At 49.2% G+C, this 23,689-nt stretch overlaps 1 protein-coding gene across 10 annotated transcripts in view; it reads right to left on the reverse strand.

Annotated features, from left to right (window-relative positions):
• Positions 1–922: 922 nt before the first annotated feature.
• LOC119960046 (abl interactor 2) overlaps positions 923–23,689 on the reverse strand; it is a 220,066-nt gene continuing 197,299 nt past the window's right edge. For all 10 annotated transcript variants that reach the window (XM_038787944.1, XM_038787956.1, XM_038787954.1 and 7 more), the window contains 2 exons: positions 7,721–7,900; positions 923–2,204 (listed from right to left, as the gene is read on the reverse strand). In XM_038787944.1, coding sequence (XP_038643872.1) covers positions 2,029–2,204; positions 7,721–7,900 — 356 coding nt within the window. In that variant the 3' untranslated portion in view covers positions 923–2,028. The remainder of the gene's footprint in view (positions 2,205–7,720; positions 7,901–23,689) is intronic.

The following is a 23,689-nucleotide window of genomic DNA, read 5'->3' on the forward strand; positions in this document are numbered from 1 at the left end:
CATACCCCTCATGATCCTGAACACCTCCCACAAATCTCAACCTCAGACCCCTCCTCTCCATGGAGAACAATCTCAAGTTTCTCCAAACCATGCACATAATCAACGATTCTCATCCCTGAAATCCACCAGTACTGTATCCCCGTGTTATACAGCGACAGACCCGTCCCCACCAGTACTGTATCCCCCATGTTATACAGTGTCAGACCCGTCCCCACCAGTACTGTATCCCCGTGTTATACAGTGACAGACCTGTCCCCTCCAGTACTGTACCCCAGTGTTATACAGTGACAGGCCAGGCCCCACCAGTACTGTACCCCAGTGTTATACAGTGACAGACCTGTACCCACCAGTACTGTACCCCAGTGTTATACAGTAACAGACCTGTCCCCACCAGTACTGCACCCCAGTGTTATACAGTGTCAGACCCGTCCCCACCAGTACTGTATCCCCGTGTTATACAGTGACAGACCTGTCCCCTCCAGTACTGTACCCCAGTGTTATACAGTGACAGATCAGGCCCCACCAGTATTGTACCCCAGTGTTATACAGTGACAGACCAGGCCCCACCAGTATCATACCCCAGTGTTATACAGTGACAGACCTGTCCCCACCAGTACTGTACCCCAGTGCTATACAATGACAGATCAGTTCCCAGCAGCACTGTATCTCAGTGTTATGCAACGACAGACTTGTCCTCTCAAGGACTGCACCCCAGTGTTATATAATGACAGACCCATCCCCCGCCAGTAGTCCCCAGTGTTATACGGTGGCAGATCTATCCCAATAGTACTGTCCCCCAGTGTGTTAGTGACAGACCTGTCCCCACCAGTACTGTACCCCAGTGTTATACAGTGACAGACCTGTCCCCAACAGTACTGTACCCGTGTTATACAATGACAGACCTGTCCCCAACAGTACTGTACCCGTGTTATACAATGACAGACCTGTCCCCAACAGTACTGTACCCCAGTGTTATACAGTAACAGACCTGTTCCCACCAGTACTGTTCCTCTGTGTTATACAGTTTCAGACCTGTCTCCACCAGCCCCGTACCTGTTTATACAGTGATATACTTTTCCCCACCAGTACGATATCCAAATATTATACAGCTCAAATTTCTCTCTCCAGACACCACCCAAATTTGGAAGGGTAGAACCTAGAATTATACTTGCAGCTGTTTCTCGCAGTTACAGATGAAAACCAAATTTCAGTGAAATCTTGGTACCCATATTGGCAGGGTACAGCTATGAACTGTGATCCAGGATACTCTGCACAACACAGTAATCTAGTATGACTGCTTTCAACATACACTCTCCAGCTGACTTTTCTTCTCGAGTCTCGAATGCATGGCTGCTTGGAGAATTTTTCCTTGCATATCATGCAGAGTGGGTGAACAGCTTAATTCGGAATATGGAAGCACCATCACAAAGGCATTTTGTTTGAACCGTTATCTGGCGAGGGACTTGCCCTGTAGTAATGGTGGTATCGGTCAACCCTTAACACCTCAATGACTGCATTACATGATTTTGTGAGTAAGAAAGAAAACGAGAGAGAGAGAGTGAGAGACTGTGTGTGGGCATGCATGCGTCAGAGTGGTGTATGAAGTGCTTATGAAAAAGGCAAAAAGAAAGTGGTATGTTTGTGTGACTGTGCATGCGTGAAAGATGGAGAGTGGGTGAGAGAAATTGTGTTGTGTGTTTGTGTGCGTGAGAGAAAGTGTGCATGTGTGTGAGAGATTGTGTGAGAGGAAGATAGACAGTGTGGTGTGTGTAAGAGACAGATACAGAGAGCTCATTTCACAACAAATTCAACGATCATCGGAGCCTACTCCGGCAGCAGGAATAACAGACTCCTGAGAGACAATGCCACTTCACTCCATCCTAGTTGAATAAAAGTTTTTTTTGTGTGTATCGTTTACTCAAATCCTTCATTTCAGCTTGTGCCTTTTCTAGCACAACAGGAAGTCACAGAGTGCGACAGTGCACCAGTGGGAGGGGAGGCAGCTGCCGGTCGGCTGCCTTCAGCGGGTCACTCCGCATAATGCATGATGGATTCCACGTAATTGCCGGGAAACAGACCGGTTACGCCATTCATCACTCCTTCGTACCAGCCATCGTCATTCTTCTTCAACACATAAATGATGGCGCCCTCTTGGAAGGACAATTCATCCTCTTTGTCTTTTGAATAGTCATAGATAGCAACAACTGTGAACAGAAAACAGCAACAATTAGCTAGCACTGGCACAGTGGTTCAATCTGGACAGCGAACAACCAAGAAAAATGATCTCTTCAGCAGCCTCTGGTCTCCCTTAGATGTTCAATCTAAACAGCCATGGCCTAAGCTCATGGGTCAATTTTGCATCTGATACTCTTTACATCTGACCATGATGAGGGGTAGGACCCTGTCATTAGGGGAGGGGGGGTACCTCACTTCTCACAGTGAGGGTCTTGTCATAAGGAGAGGGGGCTATCTCAGTTCTTACTCTGAGGGGGAGGGCCCTGTCTTTAGGGGAGGGGGCTATCCCAGTAGTTAGTTGGAGGATCCTACTAAAATGAACCTAGTGTAGAACTACTGGGACAGGGAGTTTTGTTTTCTGTTCTTTATTCTTTCACAGGATCTGGGCATTGCGGCTAGGGCAGCATTTATTGCCCATCCCTCATTCCCCTTTACCTACGAGGCGTCTATGTTGTAACCTTTGTCTTAGAGTTGGCCACAGCTTCCCAACTGAAAGCAACTCACATTATATAGCGTTTAATGCAAAATTAGTATTAATGTAGATGTCATGTAAAATACTGTCCCAAGGAACTTCACAAATAGATGTAGACAAAATGGATATCAAGCCTGGAGAAGAGAGACAAGAAAAGGTATTTTTTTTAAATTAAGGGGCAATTTAGTGTGGCTAATCCACTCTGCTGCACATCTTTGGGTTGTGGGGGTGAGAACCATGCAGACACGGGGGGGGGGGACGACGTGCAAACTCCACACAGACAGTGACTCAGGGTCGGGATGGAACCCGGGTCCTCGGCGCCGTGAGGCAGCAGTGATAACCACTACACCACCAAACTGCCCAGGGAGAATTAATTGAAGGTGTAGTCAAAGAGATAGATCTTGAGCAGGTTTTTAAAGGAGGATGGAGTTGTGAAGGTGAAAAGGGTTTAGGGAGGATTTTCCAATAAGCAGCACCAAGGCAGATGAAAGCACTGTCACCATTCGTGGGGCAAAGAGCTGGGGATTGGGGAGAAAATGGGAAATGAAGAATCAAGGCAGTAGAACACTCTGGAAATAATAGCCTAAGAGATGAATTGCAGAGGTAGGGTGGAGTAAAGCCACAGACAGATTTATAGACATGGGCAAGGAATTTAAATTCGATATGTTAAGGAATAGGACGGTGGTGAGCTGGACAGTGTATGTTTCAGGTCGGGTCTTAGTTTTGGACAAATTAAAGTTTATAGAGCTGCAGGATGGGACACCGGAAAGCAGTGCGTTGTGCAGTAATTGTTTCTGGAGATGGTGATGACCTAAGTCAAGGAGAAACTGAGCAAAGGCAGGTCTATAAAGAGTTGAGATACAGAGCAATTGTGAATGGCAAAAGGGATTGAATAGCTGGCTCACTCCTGTTCCTATCCGTTTAAAGCTGAGCGCAGGTTGAACTGGAAGCCAAAGAGTACAGGTGGCCAGGTTCAATCTAAGAGAGGAGCAACTAGGGTGGTGTGTGCAATTGGTGGCAAGGGAGAGGGTCTTCTGGGGGCACTTATGACAAAAGGCTGTGGGGATTCCCATTGTTGAGCTGGATGAAGTTACAACTCATCCAAGAGTTGGCATCAGACGAGCAGGTAGACAGAATAGAGGCAACAGAGGGAATGAGTGTGGTGGTGGAGCTGGGTTTAGTTAGTGCTTCAGTGGTGGCTAAACTTTGGCCAGAAGTAAGGAAACCAGGAACTCACTGCGAAAGGGAGTGAGAGAACATAGAGAAATACAGCACAGAACAGGCCCTTCGGCCCACGATGTTGTGCCGAACTTTTGTCCACGGTTAATCATAGATCATAGAATTTTAGACACCAAGGGCAACTTATCATGGCCAATCCACCCAACCTGCACATCTTTGGACTGTGGGAGGAAACCGGAGCACCCGGAGGAAACCCGCGCACACACGGGGAGGATGTGCAGACTCCACACAGACAGTGACCCAGCCGGGAATCGAACCTGGGACCCTGGAGCTGTGAAGCAATTGTGCTATCCACAATGCTATCATGCTGCCCGGCAGGGTTACACACCTCATCCAGTGACGGAGCATGATGCAGTATTGGTTAGCCTTAAATCATTTGTCTAACTCTGAACTGAAACAAGAGATTGTTTTTAAATCTTGCAATCAATTAGGGGAATCACAGATATCAGGTCACTCAGGATATCACAATGCTTCTTCACCTGTTCAACTTCCACACATAAATCCAGTATACCAACACGTAGAAAGTAAAACTCGGAAACAGGCTATTTAACTCAATCAATCTAGCCAGTGATTAATAATAATCACTGCAGCACCGTAGCACAAGTGAATAGCACTGTGACTTCACAGCGCCAGGGTCCCAGGTTCGATTCCCCTCTGGGTCACTGTCTGTGCGGAGTCTGCACGTTCTCCCCGTGTCTGCATGGGTTTCCTCCGGGTGTTCCGGTTTCCTCCCACAGTCCGAAGACGTGCAGGTTATGTGGATTGGCCATGATAAATTGCCCTTAATGACAAAAAAGGTTTGGAGGTATTGGGTTTTGGGAATAGGGTGGAAGTGAGGGCTTAAGTGGGTCGATGCAGACTCGATGGGCCGAATGGCCTACTTCTGCACTGTATGTTCTATAATCGCTTTTTGTCACAAGTAGGCTTCAATGAAGTTACTTTGAAAAGCCCCTAGTCGCCACATTCCGGCGCCTGTTCAGGGAGGCCGGTACGGGAATTGAACCCGCGCTGATGCCTTGATCTGCATTACAAGTCAGCTGTTTAGCCCACTGTGCTAAAAAGAATTGGGTACTCTAAATATATATATATTTTTTTAAATATTCTTTAACCCCAAAATAAAACAAAAAAAAATCTGCAGTCCAAGGCAGATTCAGATTGTAATCATTGTGGTCGGCATCTCCCATCACACTGACAATGACAGGATAAAAAGATACTACCAAGAGTAGAGGATCTCAGGATGCCAGGATATAGCCATGAAAACATGGTCCCATGCACACCCCCCACCACAAGACAAAAAAGGAAAAAGTTGCACATTCAAAACCTCCCAAGATATCCAGACCAAGAAGGAACATCCGAGCAAGGGGGAACAACAGGATGTGGCCCTCAGTACAAGACATGGCTTGGCATTGTATGCTTCCGTATACAGGAGCCAGTAAACTAAGCATACTTACATCATGCCAAGACTAGCCACACAACAGACCTCGTCAGAGGCACTTTTCCAGCCCCATCGATACCAGAGGATTTGCAGCCTCCTCCACTGAGGAAACCCCATGCACAAGGAAAAGAAGAATCGTCAAGGCACCCATCAACTGGGTGTCTTGGGAGGGTTATGATTCTCCGACATGATACGGGAAACCCCGTAAGACACAATATACCAAATCAGAGCCTGGATCTGTGCCCTACTTGCCCAAGACGAGAAAGGAAACCCCAAAAAGAGAGGAACACCAGGATTACCAAAGAACGCCAGACAAGCTCCAATACCGTATACATTGGCAAAAAGGATACTGGGGTAGAACATCACAGGTGCACCAAAAACTGACTGGACACTATTTCCCCTGTGCAAGGAGGGCGGCAATCTGGAAGTCTCTATTTAAGACCACTTGGATGAGGGCGTCTAACTCCCCCATCCAGACTACCTGCCAATTGAAGAAAGACGCCAACAATGCTGATCCAAAGCACCCAGACTCACACTCACCTGACTTACTACCTTTCCAGTGGAACCCTATCCAGAGAAGGAGCACAGACCTTGCCTGGGCGTGCGCCATTACATATTTCCCCCTACCCCAACAACACCAGAGATGCCAACTTCAAAGAAGAATCCGAAGGAAGATAGTCCTCTCTGGGATACATAATCTGTCCGCACCTTCATAGAAGACAAGCAAGAATTCCATAACACCAAAATAACAAAAGAAAAAGACAACACATAGTTCTAACTGGGAGCATTCTCCAACCACAGTGAGGACTTATGTCATAATACCAACAACCTCCACACCAAACCACCTACCCGTACCTTGCTGTGGCGCTACTCATCTTCTCATAAACAAAGTGAAGGGTATGTAAAATGTACTCCCTTCTTGTCAACAAAAGGATGACAGCACAAAAAAAAATCAAAACTCGGCGAAAACTGCGCAGTCCTCATGTCACACAACTGACTTTGCATGATTTCCAAGGGCTGGAGGTGCGTCCCCATAAAGGAGACTGCCCTATCAACCGCCAGGATTCTCCTCTCCGCTTTGTCCACTCTCAAAAGGCTATTTTGCAGTCCATCAATGCGAGCACCAACAACCCGTGTCAAGGAGTCAAGACTATTGTCTACAACATCATTCACAATGGCAGCCATCATCTAGATGCCGACTGCATCACTGAAATGCAGGCTCACTCACTAGTAAAACTGCTGCTGCGAACTGGGCCCCATCCCAGCTGCCTTCCACCTCAATCAGACAAAAAGATTGTCTGCAACCACCTCAATCAGACAAAAATATTTTTTGGCTTAGCTTGGCTCCCCATCGCCGAAATCTAGGAGGATCTTCCAGGAACATAACACAGGACGTACACACCAGGAACAAATAAATATGGGTTGTGCATCAGATTTTATAAAAGGGATTAAAAGATGAATACGGGCAGCACAGTGGTGCAGTGGTTAGCATTGCTGCCTCATGGCGCAGAGGTCCCGGGTTATATCCCGGCTCTGGGTCACTGCCCGTGTGGTTTGTACATTCTCCCAGTGTTTGAGTGGGTTTTGCCCCCACAACCCAAAGATGTGCAGGTTAGGTAGATTGGCCACGCTAAATTGCCCTTTAATTGGGAAAAATTAATTGGGTACTCTAAATTTATTTTTAAAAGGATGAATATCGCCAGATCTTGCAAAAACTCAGCCGCTACTGTGTTCACATCATGTGGACCCCCCCCCCCAACCCAAATTCTGTTGAGCTCAATGTGTTTAAGTAAATGAATGAAAAATTAGTCAGTTCTGCAGCCTGAGAGCAGTCACATTTCATTTGCTAACAACTGGTTTTCAAGCAGGAGCCTGGTCCATGATATTGGAAATTAGTTTATGGTTGAGAATCACTATTTTAGAGCAAGTGAATGCCACTTTTCATCATTTTACTTAACAAGGAGCACAAAGGTGTGCTGTTTATTCACCTATCTGAAATAAATTAAGTCAAATGTTCGTTTACAGCCTATTCAGTCTTTTAATAGAACACGTTCAATCTACTTTACAAAGAGACATGTTGCATGTACCACCCCGTGATGATGCACAGCAAGGATCCAGGGATCTCACTAACAGTTAACCAGACAGCTGGCCAGAAAAGACTCCATAGGGAATGATCAGTAAAGCTGAATTCTGGAAAGTATCTTGCATTGAGAAACATGCCGGCGTTAGGAATCATTGAAAATTCACAGTAAGTGCAAGATGTGGAGGTGCGAGGGAGGAGGGGATTGCGGGAAAATCAAATACAAAACCATAAATTCCATGTAACCTGTTCCACTGACCTTTTTCCAAATAGTTCTTGGGTGCCCAAGGTGGATCCTCCTCTGCATATGGGTCACTATACTCTACCACTGCGGTCTCTTCTTCCTCATAATCCTCTGGTGGCGGAGGAGGAGGGGGTGATTCATCAAATACCACATCATCAGTTGGTGGAGGTGGTGGTGGAGTGGAGTCCTCTGAAACTACAATGTTAATGTCACATTAAAGGAAAGGGATTAGCATTTATTTAGCACCTTTCATGAGCTCAGGACGTCCTGTACTGTTCGTGGCAAAATAAGTACTTATGAAGTTTAGTAATGAAAGAAACGTGGCAGCGATATGCCCGCAGAAAGTTCCCACAAAGAGCAATAAGGTAAGTGACCTTATCATTTGAAGTGTGGGTTACAAGGGGACAAGGGTTCACAGTGAGGGGCAGGAGGTTCAGGGGGGATTTGAGGAAAAAACATTTTACCCAGAGGGTGGTGACTGTCTGGAATGCACTGCCTGGGAGGGTGGTAGAGGTGGGTTGCCTCACATCCTTTAAAAAGTACCTGGATGAGCACTTGGCACATTTTAACATTCGAAGATATGGGCCAAGTGCTGGCAAATGGAATTAGGATTGGCAGGTCAGGTACCTTTCATACAGCAATGCAGACTCGATGGGCCGAATGGCTTTTCTGCACTGTATATTTCTGTGATCTGTTTCAAGTGCTGGTTGAGGATAATATTGTTCTGGGGGACCAGAGTAATCCTTGATCTTCAAGCAGTGTCATATGTTTAAGAACAGAAGGAAGATAGGACCTTGGTTTAATATCTCATCCAAAAAACAGCACCACCAACGTTGCGGCACACTATAGTATTGGAATAGATTATTCGCTCAAGTCTCTGTAAACCAAGGCTACAACGTGCAATAAGCCTACACTTTGCAACAGGTTGTACTAATTGTATATTTGCATCTTTGTTACATTAAACTCTCTGCCAACTCCCAAGAAATGCAAGTTTTACAGAAAATAATATTTTACTACTGTTTTTTTTTCATAAGACCTAATGGAATTTCTAACACTGATAACCAAGTACGTCCATTCCTGACTTGGTTTCATTTTAAAAGTACAATAACTGCATTGTGCTTAAACTGGAATTTCAGGCGGGACTTTATTTTAATAAATATTTTTATTCTCCTTTTTCACATTTTCATCATATTTACAACAAATAATTAATAATAACAATAAATACAATGGCAATCCCCTAGCCAACAATTCCCTCATCCTCTAGCCAACAATACCCATAACCATATTTTACTATTGTTAACAAGGAAATTAAAATTCTCACTGCCAGAGTCATTTTTATTTTACAGCTGAAAAAGGAGTTGTGTTTCCAAAGGTTTTCCATCTTATACTCATCATGACAAATGCAAGAATGCCAAATTTTAAATGACCCTTGAACAATAGGTTAGGGAAGATTTTTCAGGCTGTTGCTATGCTGTGGCAACAATTCACATTTTCCACAAACAGAATGCTGCCATCAGCCCCAAAAGATGTGTTGCCTACCACACAATTCAGCAACATTGTGTATGAATTTCAGTACCGGTGTTTTGCCAGGTATGTAGGCCGGACATACCAACAATTGGCTGGTCATACGAGGGGGACTGGAGAAGAGGGTAGTATCGGCGGTTACGGGGCTATTTTGGAGGAGGAGAAGGCGCCACGAAAAGGGATCAAGGCAAAGTGGAAGGAAGAGTTGGGAGAGGGTATGGAGGAGGGGTTCTGGTGTGAGGTGCTCCGGAGGGTGAAAGCCTCCACCTCATGTGCAAGGTTGGGACAGATACAGCTGAAGGTGGTGTATAGACTACACCGTACAAGGGTGAGGATGAGCCGGTTCTTTGAGAGGGTGGAAGATGTGTCTGTATGTTGCGGTAGGGGGGGGTGCAAAAACCACGTTCATATGTTTTGGTCCTGTCCAAAGCTGGAGGATTACTGGAAGGAGGTTTTTAGGGTAATCTCTAAAGTGGTGCACGTGAAACTGGACCCGGGCCTCGGAAGGCCATATTCGGGGTGTCGGACCAGCTGGGGCTGGAAACGGGCGCGGAGGCAGATGTGGCCTTCGCCTCGTTGATCGCCCAAAGGCGGATCCTGTTAGGATGGAGATCAACCTCTCCACCCTGTGCCCTGGTGTGGTGGGGGGACCTGCTGGAGTTCTTGAAGCTTGAAAATGGGGATTGACATTACATTCGTTACTGATTATTGTTTACTGTTGGGTGTAAATTTGGGAGAAAATATGAAAAAAGGAGGAGAATAAAAATATATTTTTAAAAAATGGTCTAGCCATATCACACAGTTTGTTCCTTTGATTGTTCACAATAAATAGGCAGAGTACAGACTGCACTCAACCGGCCCATACGTGTAAAACCCAAAACAAAACATGTACTGTTAGATGTGATTCTGCAATAAGCTGCACCTACTGAACAATTCCAAGTGTGCTAATGGCAACACTAATGACCAATTTTAGATAATCAGTCAAACTCATAATTTGGCTCATTCGTAATGCTTTCTAGAAATAACATACATTTGTATTCAGGTGTCCATTCTCTGCTGTTAGGAATTAAAAACTAATAAACCAAGAACAACTTATTTATAAAAGGCACAAATAAATCTAATATGAATTTATTAAAAGTGATTATAACCAAAATTCATCCACTTCGAGTAAAAGACACCACTAGCTGCATGTTTACAGAGGCAGTCAACTTTACACTATTGAGCCTTCACCACACAGAAAGCTCATTTCAGTAGAATGAGATTCCAACGAGCCTTGTTCCCTTCACAGAACTGAGCAACTGAAACATCCCAATGCAAGGCTGATTTTCATCTCTTTCTTTGGTTGTTTACTTGCGGGTTCTCGCGGGGTACCTCGCTAGCAGGCTGAGATTGGCTAGTGAATGGGAGCGAGGTGGGGGGATGGACTGCGGCTTGTCGAACCTCTTTAGGTAGGTTTCGATGAGCCTTAGAGGTGCGAATGGCTGGGGGAATGGGAGGAGAGCGGTGTCGATTCGAGAGGAAGTGGTTGGGGGATTTCTGGGATAGGGGAGGGTGTAGAATGCTAACCGAGACTGGGAATGGCTCTTTGTCCCATCTGGTGGATGGGGCTGGCTGCCATCTTGGGTGGGCTCCAGTTTCAGGGCCAGGGGTATTGAAGGGGATAATCCCTCACGGTGGAAATGGCTGACTCAAGGGGAGGGGGGGGGGGGGGGGGGGGGGGGAAGAGGGTGGTGAGAGACCGCTGATTCGATTGGCTGCATGGAATGTGCGGGCTTTGTGTGTGTGTGTGTGTGTGTGGGGTGGGGGGGGGGGGGGGGGGGGTGCCTATGAAGCGCACAAGAGTTTCCTCACATTTGGTGAGTTTGAGGGCCGGTGTGATGCTTTTGCAGGAGATCCACTTGCGGGTGAGGGACCAGATCGATTCCATAAGGGTTGGGTGAGCCAGGTGTTCCACTCGGGCTTTGACAGCTGGGCCTGAGGGATGGCGGTGATACTAATTAATAAATGCTGGTTTCAGTTGGGGAAAGTGGTAGCAGACCAAGGCAGTTGATATGTCATGTCACACAATGTTGGAAGGTAAGTCGGTGGTTTTAGCGAGTGTGTACACTCCAAATTGAGATGATGTAGAGTTTATGAAGAGGATGTTGGTGGCCATACCATTCATGCACACGCACCAGTTGAATTTGGCTGGAGATTTGAATTGTGTTCTCCCAAGTTAGACCGGTAAGCCAAAGCCGTTGGCCCCCTCGGGGGTAGCGAAGGTACTGAAGGATATGGGTAGGGCAAATTTGTGGCAGTTTTTTGCACCGTGGGGCAGGGAATTCTTTTTTTCTCTGGTGCATATCGTGTATTTGCGTATTGATTTTTTTGTGAAGAGGAGGTCACTGCTGCCAGCGGTGAGGAATGAGGACTATTCCGTGATAGTTATTTTGGATCATGCTCAGTACCCGGTAGATGCAGTTTTGGAGATGGGGCTGATTCAGCATCCTGCGTGAAGTTTGGATGGGGGGCTGTTGGCGGACTGAGGATTTGGGTGAAGGTGGCCAGGTGGTTGATTTCCCAATTCATTTTTTCAAGTACCCAATTCATTTTTTTCCCAATTAAGGGCAGTTTAGCGTGGCCAATCCTCCTACATCTTTGGGTTGTGGGGCTGAGACCCTCGCAGACATGGGGAGAATGTGCAAACTCCACATGGACAGTGACTCACGGCTGGGATCGAACCCGGGTCGTCAGCACCTTGAGACAGCAGTGCTAACCATTGCAGCACCGTGCCGTTCTAGCTAGGGTGATTGATGACTATGTGGGGTTCAATAAAGATGGGGAGGTGTCGCCCTCGGTATTGTCGGAGGCCCTGAAGGCGGTGGTGAGAGGGGAGATAATCTTGCACAAGGTGCAGGTGGATAGGGGCGCAAGAGAGGAACGCCAACGGTTAGTGGATGAGATTTTGGAGGGAAATGGTATTAGAATGACCTGACTCCAGAGCTCCTGGCGAGCAGAAAGAAGCTGCAGTCACAGTTTGAACTATTATTTACTGATAAGGCAGTGCGCCAGTTGCGGTACTTGAGGGGGGTTAATGTATGAGTATAGGAGAAGGCTGTCTGCGCTGGATATAATTAATGGGCTGTTTGAGGCATTTTATAAGAATCTATATCTGTCGCAGCTGCCTGGGGAGGAGTCGAATGTAGTAGAGTTTCTGAGGGGTTAGTGTCCTAAGGTGGATGAGAAGGATCGGGAAGAGTTGGAGGTGCTGTTGAGGGTGGAGAGGTCTGGGTGAGCAGCTACTGGGCGAATGCAGACTGGTAAGGTGCCGGGACCGGACGGTTTGCCGGTGGAATGTTAGAAAAAGTTTGCCAATCGACTGGTGCCACAACTGGTGGAAACGTTTGAGGAATCGGGAGCGGTGGTCTCTCCCGGAGACAATGATGCGAGCGTCTATTTCTCTCTTGCTAAAGAAGGACAAGGATCCAGTAGAGTGTGGGTCATATGTCCATTTTCCTTATTGAATATGGATGCGAAGATCTTGGCCGAGGTTCTTGCGCTGCAGTTGGAGGAGTGTCTCCCATAGGTTATTGGGAAGGATCAGTCAGGGTTTGTGAAGGGTCGGTATTTGTTGTCTAAAGTGAAGTGGCTTTTAAAAGTGGTTTTGTTCCCGGCAGAAGGGAGAGAGCAGGAGGTCATTGTGGCATTGGATGCTGAGAAGGCTTTTTGATAGGGTAAATGGGAGTATTTGTTTGCGGTATTGGGACGGTTTGGGATATGGCCTAATTTTGTGTCGTGGGCCCGGATATTATATATTGCGCTTAAGGCTAGTTTCCGTACAATAATGTGAATTTGGGATATTCTCGCTGCATAAGGGAACAGGGAAGAGTGCCCTATGACCCCCCTCTTGTTTGCGTTGGCAAATGATTGTCCCGAGGGCCTCGGATAGGTGGAGGAGGATAATGGGGGACTTTGGGGGCGGGGGGGGTGGAACACAAGGGTGTGCTTGCGTGCTGATGATCTTCTCTTGTATGTGACGGATACAATGGGTGCTATCGTGGGTGTTGAAGCGTTTTGGGGCTTTTTCAAGGTATAAACTGAACTGGGAGAAAAGTGAGTGTTTTTGGTCAGTCCACTGTGGAGGGGAGTTAATTTGGGAGGAGGGGGGTTTACCATTCCAGTAAACAGGTTCTCATTTTAGGTACTTGGGTGTGCGGGTAGCTTGGGATTGGGCCTGGTTCCGTAAATTGAATTTTAGGACCTTGGTGAGTAGGGTCAAGGCCGATTTACAGAGGTGAGAAAGTCTCCCTCTGTCCTTGGCGCACAGAATTCAATTGGCGAAGATGAATGTTTTACCACGGTTTCTATTTCTGTTCCAGTGTTTGCCGGTTTTCTGCAAAAATCCTCCGTTGGGAGAGTGGAGAGATTGACGTTATTTGGGTGGGTAAAGTGTCTAGGATTCGGAGGACGGTCCTTCAGAGGGAGCGGCAGTCAGGGGGCTTGGCATTGCCGAACTTGATATTTTTTTTCTCTTTAAATTTCGAGTACCCAATTAATTTTTCCAATTAAGGGGCAATTTAGCGTGGCCAATCCACCGACCCTACACATCTTTGGATTGTGGGGGTGAAACCCATGCAGATATGGGGAGATTGTGCAAACTCCACACGGACAGTGATCCAGAGCCGGGATCGAACCTGGGACCTCGGCGCCGTGAGGCAGCAGCGCTATCCAGTATGCCACCGTGCTGCCCCGAACTTGACATATTATTACTGGGCGGCGAATGTGGAGAAGGTATTGGGGTGGTCTGGGGATCCTGAGGCTCTATGAGTGCAGATGGAGTCGGGGGTCAGGGTTAAGGCCTTTTGTGACAGCCACGCTGCCATTTTCTCTGGGGTACATTCAGCGAACCTGGTGGTGGTCTGTACACTGAAGATATGGAGACAATTTCAGCAGCACTTTAAATTGGGGGAAACATTGAAGCTGATGCCGATTTGAACGAATCACATGTTTGAACCTTGGGGGCTGGTTGTCAGGTTGAGGTGATGGGAGGAGAAACGGGTGGAAAGGATGAGGGATTTGTTTTTGGAGGGGCGATTTGCGAGCCTGTCGGAAAAATTTGGGCTTCCACAGAGGGATACCATTTAGTTATCTATAGGTTCATAATTTCATGAAATAGATCTTTCCGACATTCCCTGTGGTGCTGCCATCCTAATTTTTGGAGAGGGTCTGTCACTGGCAGGGATGAAGGAGGGGTGGAAATTGGGGATTTATGGTAGAATTATGGTGAAGAATGCAGTGTGAATGGAGGGAGTTAAGGCCAAGTCGAAGGAAGAGTTGGGGTTGGAATTGAAGGATGGGATGAGGTGCAAGGCCCACGGAGGTTGAATGCAACAACCTCATATGCGAGATTAGGATTGATACAGTTGAAGGTAGTGCATAGGGCCCACTTGACAAAGTCTTGGATGAGTAGGTTGTTTGTGGGAGCAGAGGATGAGTGTGAATGTTGTGGGAGGGGGCCGGCAAATCATGTGCATACGTTCTGGTCGTGACCTAAGTTTGCGGGGTCCTGGCTCTCCTTCTTCAGCAGGGATTCTACAAATTGAACTGAAGCCCTGTCCCTTAGGGTCCATATTTGGGGTGTCGGATCTACTAGGGCTGCAGGCATGGGCGGGTGTCCTGGCGTTTGTTATTGTTTTGTTGTGTTGTAAGCTGAATAAAAATACTTTTTTAAAAAAGCCTGGCGCCTTTTAAAAAATTATCCGGGAGCTTGGGAAGCCTTATTCCATGGCAATGCCTCAGCCAATGAATTTACTTACCAGTCAGCACCCTTTCCTTATGTAGGATGAATTTTTGTGATCATTTGGAATTTGACATTCTTGCATTTGTCCTGATGAGCGCAAGATAAAAAGCTTCAACAAAATGCCTAATTTTCAGCAATTTTTGTTTTACCTGGACAGCAAATTTGCTTCCGTCAATTTAAAAGTCCCTGGTCTCAAAATAGTTCCAGTGACATGGGTCAGAACATCCTGAAACATGAATACTGCTCTGCAGAGGAGCTGGTAGAGGGGCTGGGGACGCCGATAGAGTTGGAGGAGCTAGTCAGGGGGATCGGGCAAATGCAGTCAGGTAAGGCGCCGGGGCCGGACGGGTTCCCGGTAGAATTTTATAAAAAGTATGCGGATCTGGTGGGCCCCCTGTTGGTGCGAGCCTTCAATGAGGCATGGGAGGGGGGGGGCTTTGCCCCCAACGATGTCGCGGGCACTGATCTCTCTGATCCTGAAGCGGGATAAGGACCCCTTGCAGTGTGGATCATACAGGCCTATCTCGCTCCTCAATGTTGACGCTAAGTTGCTGGCGAAGATCCTGGCCACCAGGATAGAGGACTGTGCGCCAGGGGTGATACATGAGGATCAGACAGGATTTGTCAAGGGACGGCAGCTCAACACAAATGTGCGGAGACTACTAAATGTTATTATGATGCCGGCAGTGGAGGGGGAGGCTGAGATAGTGGTGGCGCTGGATGCGGAGAAAGCATTTGATAGAGTTGAGTGGGGGTACCTGTGGGAGGTGCTGGAGCGGTTCGGATTCGGGGAGGGATTCATCAAATGGGTGAGGCTGCGCTACGCGGCTCCGATGGCGAGTGTAGTTACCAATGGAAGGAGATCGGAGTACTTTAGGCTCTACCGTGGGACCAGGCAGGGGTGCCCCCTGTCCCCCTTGCTCTTTGCACTGGCGATTGAACCTTTGGCTATGGCGTTGAGGGAGTCAGGGAGATGGAGGGGTCTGGTGCGGGGTGGGGAGGAACATCGTGTATCGCTGTATGCGGACGACCTGCTGTTGTATGTGGCGGATCCAGAAGGGGGAATGCCGGGGGTGATGGAGCTGTTAGCGGAATTTGGGGGCTTCTCGGGCTATAAGTTAAATTTAGGCAAGAGTGAGGTATTTGTAGTACACCCGGGTGATCAGGAGGAGGGAATCGGGAGACTCCCATTTAAGAGGGCAGTGAAGAGTTTCAGATACCTGGGGGTGCAGGTGGCCAGGAGTTGGGGGACTCTCCATAAGCTTAATTTTACCAGGCTGGTGGAGCAGATGGAAGAGGAATTTAAAAGGTGGGACATGGTGCCGCTATCGTTGGCGGGTAGAGTGCAGTCCGTCAAAATGACGGTTCTCCCGAGGTTCTTGTTCCTTTTCCAGTGTTTGCCCATCTTTATCCCTAGGGCCTTTTTTAGAAGGGTGACTAGCAGCATCATGAGCTTTGTTTGGGCGCATGGGACCCCGAGGGTGAAGAGGGTCTTCTTGGAGCGGGGTAGAGATGGTGGGGGGCTGGCGTTACCCAATCTCTCGGGGTATTATTGGGCGGCCAATGTGTCGATGGTGCGCAAGTGGGTAATGGAGGGGGAGGGGGCAGCATGGAAACGGATGGAGAGGGCGTCCTGTGGCGATACAAGCCTGGGGGCCCTGGTAACGGCGCCGTGGCCGTTCCCTCCTACGAGGTATACCACGAGTCCAGTGGTGGCGGCTACCCTCAAGATTTGGGGGCAGTGGAGGCGACATAGGGGAGAAGTGGGGGGCTCGATGGAGGCTCCGTTAAGGGGGAACCATAGGTTCGTCCCGGGGAACATTGATGGGGGATTTCAGGGTTGGCACAGAGCGGGCATCAGACAGCTGAGGGACCTGTTTATTGATGGGAGGTTTGCGAGCCTGGGGGAGTTGGAGGAGAAATTTGGGCTCCCCCCGGGGAACATGTTCAGGTATCTGCAGGTAAAGGCATTTGCTAGGCGGCAGGTGGAGGGATTCCCTTCGCTTCCCGCGAGGGGGGTGAGCGACAGGGTGCTTTCGGGGGTCTGGGTCGGAGAGGGGAAGATATCTGATATCTACAAGGTTATGCAGGAGGCGGAGGAGGCGTCAGTAGAGGAGCTGAAAACGAAGTGGGAGGGGGAACTGGGGGAACAGATCGAAGACGGGACATGGGCTGATGCCCTGGAGAGGGTTAATTCTTCCTCCTCGTGTGCGCGGCTTAGCCTCATCCAATTCAAGGTGCTGCACCGGGCCCACATGACTGGGACGAGGATGAGTAGGTTCTTTGGGGGTGAGGACAGGTGTGTCAGGTGCTCGGGGAGTCCAGCGAACCATGCCCATATGTTCTGGGCATGCCCGGCACTGGAGGAGTTCTGGAAGGGGGTGGCGAGGAAGGTGTCGAGGGTGGTGGGATCCAGGGTCAAGCCAGGATGGGGACTCACGATTTTTGGGGTTGGGGTGGAGCCGGGAGTGCAGGAGGCGAAAGAGGCCGGTGTGCTGGCCTTTGCGTCCCTAGTAGCCCGGCGAAGGATCTTGCTACAATGGAAGTATGCGAGGCCCCCAAGCGTGGAGACCTGGATCAATGACATGGCGGGTTTCATTAAGCTAGAGAAGGTCAAATTCGCCCTGAGAGGGTCGGTACAAGGGTTCTTTAGGCGGTGGCAGCCTTTTCTCGACTTTCTGGCTCAACGATAGGGTACGGGGACAGCAGCAGCAGCAACCCGGGAGGGAAAAGGGGAGGGAAAAGGGGAGGGAAAAGGGGGGGGGGGGGGGCCGACAATGACTATGTTTGTTTATTTAATTTTAATATTTTTTAAGTTCTTTTGTTGTTCATTAGGGTTGGGGGGGGTGGGGGATGTGATACATGCGCCGATACGGTCTGGGGGTGTCACAGTTATTATGGGTTATTTTGTTGCATTTCATTGTTTGTCGTTATGTTTTATATTTTCTGTAAAAAATTCCAATAAAAATTATATAATAAAAAAAAAAGAATACTGCTCTGCATAGTGTCCAGTTTGTGACAACCTTGTCAAGTGGCCATATTTTCCATCGAAGACGAGAGGCAAAATTGCCGAGTGCTATGGGAACGTGATTGTACAGTGTTTAAACACCCATGGGATATGGTACGGAATCCTCACTGACTGACGGGATGAAATCTTTGCTGTTGGCAATTAGAATTTTACACGAGTTTAATTAGCCCCAATTAAAATTCTTTAAAAAAAATTTTAGAGTGCCCAATTCATTAAGGGACACTTTAGCGTGTTCAATCCACCTACCTTGCACATCTTTGGGTTGTGGGGGTGAAACCCACTCAAACACAGGGAGAATGTGCAAACTCTACTCAAAGTCGGGATCGAACCTGGGACCTCGGCGCCGTGAGACTGCAGTGCTACCAGTGCACCACCGTGCTGCCCTCCAATTAAAATTCTTAATGAGTATGGATGAGTGGCAGCAATACACTAAGTTGGTAATTTTACCTAAGAAGGTGTTAGATTTGGGAAAATGGTGAAAGTTTATACTTGCACACTCAAGGACATCTTCCCAGTTTGTGTCAGAGACATATGTTTGAAGCAGACTAGATGGACCTTCATGCTGAATCAAATGCTGGTTAGGTAATTTGACAGGACTTCTTGGGTGAGGTATTCAAAGATAATTGATGGCAATGCAACTATGCCCATTGAGCATTTCAGGAAAGGACAGGGGAAAAAGGGTTAAGATAATGGTATCTGGGCAAAGAGGTTATGAATTGGGGAGTTTTGTCGTTACAGTTCCCTACAACATTCAAAATCTGCATATTTGTGCTGCACAACGCAACCTTGCCAGCAGCGATTTGTTTTCAGAGACAATGCACTCAAAAAGAGTGCTAAATGACGTCTTAAAAATAACCCTCTGCACATGTCTAGGTGCTGCAAAGACATCGCAGGGACAGACTGGGTTTCCAATTACCCATCCACTCCTTCAGAGCCAGACAGAATTTCAGCAACAAGACGCAAATGAGCCAATCAAACAAAAAGCGAATGAATGGATAGTGGTTCAAACTGTCTTTCACCTGAGCTTTGTGCCATTTTGAATTAATGAAGCTCATTGTGGTGCATGCAATTAATCACACACATGGCACAAGAGGTAATGCAGTGGGTCAAGATGTGGGGATCTCATTTTCAGTTCTTAATTCAAATCCAGCCCGTACCGATAGGCTAAAACTCACCTGTCTGCCAGCATCAACGGCAAAGGTGCTTGGTTCAACTGAGCTCAAAATGAAATGAAATGAAATGAAAATCGCTTATCGTCACAAGTAGGCTTCAAATGAAGTTACTGTGACAAGCCCCTTGTCGCCACATTCCGGCACCTGTTCGGGGAGGCTGGTATGGGAATTGAACCCGCTCTGCGGGCCTGCCTTAGTCTGCTTTAAAAGCCAGCTATTTAGCCCTGTGCGAAACCAGCCCCAGAAGGGTGAAAAACAGAAAACGGTCACACTGGTGCAAGATGGTGCTGTTGTTTGAAGTGCAATTGGGACAGAGTGGGCAAAGCTCGGTTCTGCATTAACTTCAGTCATAGTTCATGAGGTTCATCTGCCCGTGCCTTCATTTCCATTTCTCCTCATGAGGATCACAAGATCCTCATTTGTGACCACATTGACAAGATCAAATATCTTTCCCTCTTTTCTATGTTTTGGGATAGACCACTATCTCTTGAACACTCATTGTTCATTCTTCCTTAACTGAGTTCTGGTTGCCCTGCCGATGGTGCTCCTAATCAAACTAACAGGTGCTTAGCACACGAAGCGGCGGGACGGATGTACCGCCGCATCAAAAAGAGCCGGACAGACAGGTGCCCTCTCCCCTGGGGTTAGAGGGGGTCGTGAATTGGAAGGAAGCCTTTCCTGAGGTGGTGAGGGAGCAGCTGCAGGCAATCAAGGCAGAGTTGAAAGCAGACGCAGAGGCCGCAGTACAGGCAGCAGTGGCCAGGGCCATGTCAGGGGTGCAGCAGGCTCTGACCAGATTGGAGGAGAAAGTGGATGCCCAAGGGAAGAAACTGGAAGCTCAAGGGAAGAAACTGGAAGCTCAAGGGGGGGAAACTGGAAGCCCATGAGGCAACCATTAAGGAGCTAGAGAAAGCAGCGACAGACATGAGCGACCGGGTCACGGCCCTAGAAACGGAAGTGGCGAGACTGGGCGCAACACAGGGGAGCCTGAAGGGCAGGGTAGACGACCAAGAAAACAGCTCGAGAAGGCAAAATGTTAGGATAGTGGGCCTGCCAGAGGGGACCGAGGGTAGAAACCCCACAGAATACGTGGCTGCAATGCTGGGCAACTTAGTGGGCAGGAAAGCTTTCCCCACCCCACCGGATCTGGACAGAGCACATCGGTCGCTGCGCCCGAAGCCCAAGGAAGGGGATCAACCGAGAGCAGTCATAGCCAAACTGCACCGGTACCGGGATAGGGAGGCAATCCTGCGCTGGGCCAAGGAAAATAGAGCCAGCAAATGGGACGGGCACACCATCCGAATATATGAAGACCTTGGAGTGGATATATCTAAGAAACGGGCTGAGTTTAACAGAGCGAAAGCGGCTCTCTACAGGAACAAAGTGCGTTTTGGTATGCTGTACCCAGCGAAGCTCTGGGTCACATACCAAAACAAGGAATATTTCTTTACAGCCCCTGCTGAGGCGAATAGATTCGTCGAGGAGCACGGGCTGGAAGAACAGCAGGGGAAGTAGGGACGAGGGGCCCCTGGCAAGGAGCAACGACACGCCAATGGGTAGGATGGGGGAAGAGCAGGCAGAAAACCGTAGAGGCCAGGTAGAGGAGAAGCGAGACAACAACCTCCGAGAGGGGAGCCACCGTAATAGCAGGAAAGCTAGCGCCGGGGGCACGCAACAAAGCAGGGCCGCTGCGCACCCCCAACAGGGGGGAAGGCGCCAGGCAGGGGAGGGGGGAGATCACCCACCAAAGTCGGGAGAGCAAACGGGGACAGGAATAGGGTATAGAGGAGCAAAGGAGGGGTATACAGGGGAGGAGGGTAGAGGGAGAGACCAGGGGGGACACATAGGGAGGGGAAAGGTAGGGTCAAAGGGACAAACGAGTCCAGAAAAGGAACAGGGCTACAAAGTACCACAACCAAGGGCTCGGAACAAGGAACCGCTGCAAGCACCCACCCAGTACGGTCTGTGGGCAAAGGGGCCCCCCCCAGAGTGCAGGGGACTACCCGCGTGGCGGACACACAGTGGATGGCCATGGCGGGTGCCCCCAAGACAAGGGGAAACCCCGGAGTGCAGAGACCCGAACGCATGGGGAGAGCAGTGGTAGCGGCCATCCTGGACGGCCCCCTAACAAAGGGAAACCCCGGAGGGCAGGGGCTCGTCCACCAGACAAACATGGTTAATCCCACAGGAACGAGGGGGCAGAAGCCCCCCACCAGGATAATCACCTGGAACGTAAGGGGACTTAACGGCCCAGTGAAGAGATCCAGAGTCCTCACCCACCTCAGAAATATGAGGGCCGACATAGTCTTCCTCCAAGAGACGCATCTGAGGGAGCAGGACCAACTGCGGGTAAGAAAGGGCTGGGTGGGACAATCCTACCATTCCTGCTATGGGACAAGGGCCAGGGGGGTGGCGATACTGATCGGCAAGAGGACAATGTTTAGGGCGACAAAGACGGTTACAGACCCAGGGGGGCAATATGTCATGGTCAGCGGGGTCCTGGATGGGGCGCCGGTAGTCCTAGTCAACGTGTACGCGCCCAACTGGGACGACACGAGCTTCATCCAAAAGACCATGGCAGAAATCCCGGACATAGCGACGCATCGACTAATCATGGGAGGGGACTTCAACTGTGTACAGGACCCAAAGACGGACAGATCAAACCCCAAAACGGGGAAAACCTCAAACATGGCAAGGGAACTCGGTCACTTTATGGAGCAGATGGGAGCTGTGGACCCCTGGAGGTTCGCCCACCCGGGGGAGAAAGAATTCTCCTTCTTCTCCCCAGTACACAACGTGTTCACCAGAATTGACTTCTTTGTGGTGGGGAAAACGGTGCTTCCAGGGATAGACAAGGTGGAATATTCCGCAATTGTGATATCAGACCACGCCCCACACTACATGGACGTGCGGCTGGAGACGGGAAGGGCCCAGCGCACCACATGGAGGTTGGATGGTGCCTTACTAGCTGACAAGGCCTTCAGCGAAAGGATAGCGCGGGCCATAGCGGAGTACACGGAGAACAACCAAAACGGGGAGGTATCATCCTCCACGTTCTGGGAAGCGCTTAAGGCCGTACTAAGAGGGGAAATCATTGCCTTCAAAGCGCAAAGAGATAGGGAGGAAAGGGTGGCTGGGCAGAAGCTGGTCGACTCCATACTGGAGGTAGACCGTAAATACTCCGAGGCCCCGACCGTAGAGCTCCTGGCGGAGAGAAAAGAACTACAAAGGAACTTTGACCTGCTCTCCACCAGGAAAGCAGTGCACCAACTCCGCCAGGCACGCGGGACCCTGTACGAACACAGAGACAAAGCCAGCCGCCTGTTGGCACACCAGCTGAGAAAGCAGGCAGCCACCAGAGAAATTGGGCAAATCAGGGGTACCAGAGGCATGTTGGAAACAGAACCAGAGAGGATTAACAAAACCTTCAAGGCCTTCTACCAAGAGCTGTACACCTCAGAGCCCCCAACGGGGAAGGCTGGGATGAACCGGTTCCTTGATGGACTGGTCATACCAGTCGTGGGAGAGGGCAGGAAACGGGACCTGGAAGCACCACTAGCACTGGGAGAGATCATGGACAGTATCAGCTCCATGCAGACGGGGAAGGCGCCGGGACCGGACGGATTCCCGGCGGACTTCTACAAAAAATTTGCGACAGCGCTGGCCCCGCACCTGCGGGAGATGTTCGCAGACTCGCTAGCTAGGGGCACACTGCCACCCACGTTAGCACAGGCCTCAATCTCGCTGATACCTAAGAAAGACAAAGACCCAACGGAATGTGGGTCATACAGACCCATATCTCTGCTGAACGCAGACGCCAAAATACTGGCCAAAATCCTAGCCAAAAGGCTGGAAGACTGTACCTGAGGTGGTCACAGAGGACCAGACGGGCTTCGTCAAAGGTAGACAGCTCACCTCGAACATCAGGCGCCTGCTGAACGTGATAATGACCCCCTCCGGGGAGAGAACACAAGAGGTGATCGTCTCCCTGGACGCAGAAAAGGCCTTCGACAGAGTCGAATGGAAATACCTCATAGAGGTACTGGAGCGGTTCGGGCTTGGAACAGGGTTCACCGCGTGGGTAAAACTCCTATACAACGCCCCCATGGCGAGTGTACGGACCAACAATACCAACTCCCAATACTTCCAGCTGCACAGGGGCACCAGACAAGGATGCCCACTGTCCCCACTGCTGTTCGCACTTGCAATCGAACCGCTAGCAATTGCGCTCAGGGCAGCAAAAAATTGGAGGGCGATCCGAAGGGGAGGCAGAGAGCACAGAGTCTCACTCTATGCAGACGATCTGCTCCTCTACATCTCGGACCCACAAAGCAGCATGGACGGAATCATCGCGCTCCTGAAAGAGTTTGGAGCCTTCTCGGGCTACAAACTCAACATGAACAAAAGCGAGATCTTCCCAGTACACCAGCAAGGCGGGGGGGGGCAGCACTAAAGGGGCTGCCGTTCAAACAAGCCCGACA

Source organism: Scyliorhinus canicula, chromosome 2 (genome assembly GCF_902713615.1).
Source record: "Scyliorhinus canicula chromosome 2, sScyCan1.1, whole genome shotgun sequence".
NCBI lineage: Eukaryota > Metazoa > Chordata > Chondrichthyes > Carcharhiniformes > Scyliorhinidae > Scyliorhinus > Scyliorhinus canicula.